This window comes from Solanum verrucosum, unplaced genomic scaffold, assembly GCF_900185275.1.
Source record: "Solanum verrucosum unplaced genomic scaffold, falcon-dt-bn FXZP01000049.1, whole genome shotgun sequence".
Lineage (NCBI taxonomy): Eukaryota > Viridiplantae > Streptophyta > Magnoliopsida > Solanales > Solanaceae > Solanum > Solanum verrucosum.
In genome coordinates, this window is record NW_026020221.1 from 9,908,445 (window position 1) to 9,915,547 (window position 7,103).

A 7,103-nucleotide genomic window follows, 5' to 3' on the forward strand; every position below is an offset into this window, starting at 1 on the left:
TAATCCTCTCCAACACAAATAGAAAAAGAAAAGGAAAAGTGACAGACGATTAAGCAAGATGGGTGCCATTTTTATGAAATCTAATTTGTGATTATTTCAAGTTCACATCAATTAAAATTGTTCTGGGTGGACCATAGAAGTGGAGGGAAAATGTCATTTTTTATCGCCGTAAAAATGTTTTTTCACGGGATAAAATGGTGACTAGCAGTCCTCTTCATTTTTTCTAACTTTTATTATCTTTTCATCATCTAATTGAAAAAATTAAACACCAATGACGAAATTCATCATCAACGCAGTTCAAAAAGCAGATCTTAGTCGTCGAAAAATGTTTTCTTCACCGAAAAAAATGGTGGTCAAGAGTAGCCATCTCCCTCTTTGTTTTTTCTTATCATTTTTTATTACCTTCTCATCATTCCTATTTAAAAAATCAAGCACTACGATGAAAATAACTAGCAACGTCATCGAAGAAGATCGGAGAAACAAAAATCGAATAGAAAATAAAATTTGAAAAATAGAAAAGGAATATAAAAATGAAAAAAGTATAATAAAAAGAAAAAAATAAAAAAACTTCCTTAGTTCATCTCTCTCACTCTCCTTGAGAGAGTGAGCTACACTTTCGCTGCGAGATGGCCATAAATGGTATATTAATACCAATATAAAATTGTTTAAGAGGTCATAGAACCCCCCCCCCCCCCCAACAAAGTTTAGGTGTCTTCTTAAAAAATATGTATTAATTTAATGGGGACTTTATATATTTTCTCAAACAAAAATTAATTCTATCTAAGTTCGTCTAACGTTCGACGCATCCTAATGTTTGCAAACCAACCCCATTGAGATCCCAAAGCTTAGGTTTACTGCCTTGGGGATGCAAGTTCGGGCATGTTGTGAGTTGTATTTTCTTAAAACTTTTTTTAACTGCAAGTAGCGAATTTAGTGTAAAAGAAATTGTGAATAAGTAGAATAGAACCCTAGACCTCTTGTAAGTGAAATCCTAACTTCACCTACCGTACAAGTCTAAATTTTATATGCAAACTAAATATTCAGTATTGTCTTGCTCTACGTTGAAGTTTATGTTATAGTTTACTGTTCAAAGTATGTGGCACCAAATAATTAACAAAAAATAGAACTTATCGATAAATATAGAATCAAACAATGAGTAACAAGGTAACAAAAAGAAATAAAGTGATTCCAAGCAAACGAAAATAAAAATGTAATAATACAAAAATAAAGATTAAGGAAAGAAATATACCTTCAATAGAAGCTTTCAATTAACTTAGAGTCTCCACCAAAGATTTATAAATCAAGCGTCAGTCAAAAATGCTAAGCTTAAACTAGACTTGAAAAGAAGATCTGAAATTGAAGCTTCACGTCAACCAAAATTAGGACAAGAAATACGGTTGATACCCCTTGACTCATTGATCAAATTTAAATGAGTGAGAGAAAATTTGGTCTCTATGGAAGGTATCTCGTTGTCTATACGAGATTAGAGGTGTTGAAAACAGAGAGGATAGAGGTTTGGGTGGCTATCCATGACAATTCATGTGAGATATCATTTTCATTGCTACTATATACCCACTCTCTCGTATAGAGTATCTGAAACTGAAAAAATGCAAACATGCCTTATTTTACATCTCATTTGAATCTAATTCAAGTAGACGATTGACTGAAATCATAACAATTACCGGAAAATGTAGGTCTATTAGGCCGAAAAAGATCGGAGAAGACCGAAAAAGAAACTAGGGTTTTGGAGATCTAAGTGGCGACTAAGAAAATTGTGCCCCCTTTTTACCCCTCATCGTTGTGGCTTTATAGTGCTAGGTTTTGAGGGTAAGGTGTGCCATTTAATTTTTACCAACCCTTCCCTAAAACACCCCTACAAATTTGGAAAAATCTTGGAAAGAAAAAAATGAAATATTCACTCCCCAAATGGAATATGTTTAGGTAGGGATAGGGATGAATTCTGTGTTGTAACATACCATTAAGTCTACTTTTATTTCTTTTAAAAATAGCCAAAAATAAAATACTAGCTAAAATGTTAAACAAGAAAACTCAAAGAACCTATTTTTTGTTTTTTTGTAAATGTCACGACCCAGACCGTCGTGATTGGCACCCACACTAACACACCGGTGGGAAAATCGATACTACAACCCAACTAAGCAGCTTTAACCAATATACTATGCATTTAAAGATACGGAAACAGGTTTAAATGCAGAAATTATATAGAGTTCTCATAAACTCCAAATGTTTAAATAAAATGGCCAAACTAATGCGGAAGAACAACCCCTAGAACCTGAAAGTCATTGTACCAGAACATCTAAAGTGCAACGAGTCTAAGAAAGGGGCACAACCCCAACCCAACATAAGAAGTATCTAAACAATACACCCTAAACAAATTGTGTGAGTCTAAAAAGAGTGAACTTAAACAAGAGAGATTCATGACAGCCTGAAAGAACTGGCTCACCCTTGAATTCGGTCACGCTCAATAGTCACCTAGCTAAGGTCTATCAATAGCCGTCTGAAGATTCCCTGTACTCAACAAAGAACAAACAAGTGCAATATTAGTACACAATCACAGTGAACTGGTAGGATCACGCGGCTATTCCAGTAAGCGAAATATATATAAGCAGTCATAACAAAGTAAAACATGCATATACAGAATATATATATATATATATATATATATATATATATATATATATATATATATATATCAGTTATCATTTCTAGAGCAATGTACAATTCCACATTCTCAATAACAAGTATATATGACAAGTCAATGGTCCTCTTATGGAACCTAATTCAATGGTCCTCTCATGGAACCCACACCCAAACTGTTAGAGTACCAATACGTGGTATTCAATCCAAGTTAGTGTGTCGGACGTGACACTCGATCCCATATATGCGCTGGAACGTGGCACCCAATCCAAGTTAGTGTGTTGGAACGTAACACCTGATCCATTCAACAAGCCACAATTACAATCACAATGTACATTCTCATAATCATACAATCAAGTGTTGATTCATGGCATACAATTATTCAATCATACTCATTTACGATTAGTGTGATCAATAATGCAACATTCACATACATACATACATTAAGATGACATAATTACTAACATGCATCACACCAACATGAAATCACAATCATCACCTACCTCGAACAAAGCTTGAATCCCCTAAGAAACTTGATTCTTCCCTTTTCGGATTCTTTCCACTTGTTCTTGGTCTACAAACAATCAATATAACGCGAGGATCAATAAACAAGACCTAATTACTCGAATTATAATCAACAATATCAACCCTAGGCCAAACCCTTGATCCCCATACCTAGATTAGGGCTTTTTCCACCATAATTCCCAGATCAAAATCCTCTCCCATTGATAATTACCCAAGAAACTAAGTTCTACAGATCGAAAAATGGATTCGGGGAGTAAAAACCTTACCTTTGGTGCTAGAAGAGGTGGAAAACCTTCAAGAAGTATCCATGAGTCGTTTCTTAGCTCTCAAGATCGAATGTTGCAGAATAATAACGTTTTGGGTTTATTTTCGACTTAAGTCGCGTCTGTCCCGTTATGACGGCCCACATCACTCCACAGCGGCCCCGCCATAGCAGGAATCAGGGGCGGACCCACTTGTCGTCCAGGGAGTTCACTTGAATCCCCATAAAAAATTACACTATATATAAGGTGAATTTTCGGGATTTATGTGGATATATATATTTTAAACCCCCTCAAAGACAAGGTGAAAGGGATAGCCCAGCGACAGCTCCCTTCAAAATTAAGCGTGACGTCCAGCGTTCGAATCCCTGGGTTAGTATTTTCTTTTTTAGTTTTTTACTTTCAGTTTTTTTTTTAGTTCCAATTCCGATTTTCAACTTTTTTTTTAGTTTTTTTTTTAATAACACGTGCTAAAATAACCCAAAAAATCAAGGGTCCCATACTCCCATTCCTAAAAGCTAATAACTTTTTCACTTTTCAAATCTCTAAATCACTTCCTTAATTCTTCCCAACACTCAAAACTCAAATATTAAAATCATCTCCCATAATATTCAATTGTTGATTGTTTCATACTTGATACTTCATGCTTGAATCTCACATTCAATTCGAAATGAAAAATCAAAACTCATGCTTATTGCTTAAAAGGTAAAAGCCATTTTCTCTTATTTTTCTTTTCTTTCAATTTTCAAGAAATTAAATGGGTCTTTATTTTTTAAGGTTGTAGACTTGTAGTATCTCTGATTATCTGAAGTGGAGGCTCAAAGCTAAAATCAAAAGAATTGATTGTTTGTCTTTTCTCCAAGGTAAGCTTTTCTCCCATTTTCTTGAAAAGTTTGTCTTTCTTGATTGAATATTGACTATCTTCATTTTAAATTGTGAAATTTTTTTTATTGTTTTTTTCTATTCTTTCTTGATAGTCGTAACTAGATTGATGAACCATTTGAATTTTGATGGTAATATCTAATGTAATTTGTAAAATATTATCTTTAATGCATTTAACAATTTTAACTATTTTGTATAGATTCATAGTCAATGGAGAAGTACTTTTTTAAAGTATCAAATTCAAGTTCTATTGCTCAAAATCAACCTAACTGGGAAGAAAATGCTAATCATTTGGAAGTATCATCACATTCTTCTCAAGAATTTGATTTAAGTTCTTTAAAGGCTGATTCAGGTGAAAGAACTCAAATCTTGGAATTTCATCCACATCATTGTGACACTATTAGAAAAGCTTATCTCCAGGAAAAAAAAAAAAAAAAAAAACTTGTCAACCTCTATTAAGAGAGTTTCCACAAACAGACATTTTTGGAGATATGCGACGTTTTAATCATAAATGGTTTGATGAATTTCCTAATTGGTTAGAGTATAGAATAAGTAAAGATGCAACCTTTTGTTTGTATTGTTATTTATTCAAGCAAAATAACAATCTTCAAGGCGGATGTGAAACATTTTCGAGTGTGGGGTTCAGAAGTTGGCATAATAAGGCTAGTTTGCAAACACACGTTGGTGGCATACTAGCATTCACAGTCAGTCAAAAAGAAAATGTGAAGATCTAATGCGACAACAACAATCCATACATGCTTCATTTGAGAAACAATTTAATCAAGATAAATATGGGTATTAGATCTGCTTAGCAGCTTCAATTGATATAGTAAGACTTCTTGTGAAACAAGGCTTGACATTTTGAGGTCATGATGAATCTAAATTATCACTTAACAGAGGTAATTTTATTAAGATTCTTTCATGTTATGCTCAAAAGTGCGATAAAGTTCGTAAGTTTGTATTGAAAAATGCTCCTCAAAATGACCAAATGACTTGCCCAAAGATTCAAAAAGATATTGTAATTGCTTGTAAGATTGAAACAATTAAGGGCATCATAAAGGAACTAAATGGTGATTATTTTTCCTTATTGGTGGATGAATCGTTTGATGTTTCATGCAATGAGCAAATGACTGTTGTTTTACGATATGTTGATAGAAGAGGATTTGTGATGGAGAGACTTCTTGACATTGTTCATGTTAAAAATACTAGTGTTTTATCTCTAAAAGAAGCAATTGTCAATTTATTTTCTCAACATTCCTTCAGTCTATCTTATGTGTGTGGACAATGCTATGATGGAGCAAGTAATATGCAAGGTGATATCAATGGCCTTAAGATGTTGATTAAGAAAGAAAGTAGATCGGTTTATTCTATACATTATTTTGCTCATCAACTTCAATTAACTTTTGTTGGTGTTTCTAAAAGATGTCTTCAAGTTGGAGAACTTGTTCATTTGGTTTCAAATATTTTTAATATTTTGGCGGCTTCTTATAAACGTATGGATGATTATCGAGAATATCAAAAAAAAAATCAAGAAGCTTTTTATATGGGTGAGCTTAAAACGGGTAGAGGCTTGCATCAAGAAGTTTGTATTTCTAGAGTTTGCGATACTCGTTGGGGATCTCACTTCAAATCTTTTAATTGTTTTATTCTCAAGTTTGGTACAATTATGGACATTCTTGATAATATTGTTGAAACTGCTCATTTTATGGATGAAAGATCTAGGGCAACAGGATATATCAGAATTGCTCAAACTTGTGAGGTTGCATTCATGTTGCATTTGATGAAAGAAGTTTTAGGTATTACTAATAATCTTAGTACATGTTTACAAAATAAGGAGCAAGACATTGTAAATGCCATGTTACTTGTTAAAGTGGCCAAGAGAAGGCTACAAGAGTTGAGGGAAAATGAAAAATGGGATTTATTTGTTGTTGAGGTTTCTGCATTTTGTATTAAGTATAATATTGTGGTGCCTAATTTTGATGAGCCGTATGTTGATTCTGGAAGATCACGGCGTAAATCTGTTGATTATACTGTTTTTCATCATTACCGTGTTGAACTATTTTGTAAAATAATTGATTGGCAATTGCAAGAACTCAATGATTGTTTTGATGAGGTGACAACCAAGTTGCTTTATGGAGTTGCTTGTTTGAATTCGATAGACTCATTTTCAAGTTTTGATATCCAGAAAATAATGAGAATGACTGAATTATATCCTGATGACTTTGATGAACTTAGCATGTGTGCACTTGAGAATCACCTAGCAAATTACATTATTGATGTGTGCACTTGAGAATCAACTAGCAAATTACATTATATCCTGATGACTTTGATGAACTTAGCATGTGTGAACTTGAGAATCAACTAGCAAATTACATTATTGATGTTCGTGATAGCGATAAAAGGTTCTCTGATTTACATGGGCTTTGTGATCTTTCAAAAAGATTGGTTCAGACAAAAAAACATTCATGTTATCCTCTTGTATTTCATTTGGTGAAATTCGTTTTGCTTCTGCCAGTTGCCACTGCATCCGTTGAAAGAGCTTTTTCGGGAATGAAATTTATTAAGAATGAGTTGCGAAGAAGAAGGAATGATGACTTCTTGAGCGGTTGCATGGTTCCTTTTATGAAGAAGGATGTGTTTAAGGATGTTTCAACGGATGATATTATTTTGTCTTTTCAAGCAATGAAACCTCGTCGAATAGTATTGTAAACGTGCTTGAGAAGTATTAGCAGTGACTTCTTTTTGAAGTTTGTAGTTAGCACTCTAGTCCTAGAGTGAGAC

At 33.5% G+C, this 7,103-nt stretch overlaps 1 protein-coding gene across 1 annotated transcript; it reads left to right on the forward strand.

Moving 5' to 3' along the window:
* Positions 1-5,310: 5,310 nt before the first annotated feature.
* LOC125831514 (uncharacterized) lies at positions 5,311-6,612 on the forward strand. Its single transcript, XM_049510690.1, has one exon. The coding sequence runs from the start codon at positions 5,311-5,313 to the stop codon at positions 6,610-6,612; it is 1,302 nt and encodes a 433-aa protein (XP_049366647.1).
* The last annotated feature ends 491 nt before the right edge of the window (positions 6,613-7,103 follow it).

Coding starts and splice junctions, on each gene's coding strand:
- LOC125831514 (XM_049510690.1), top strand. CDS start 5,311: ATGACTTGCCCAAAGATTCAAAAAGATATTGTAATTGCTTGTAAGATT.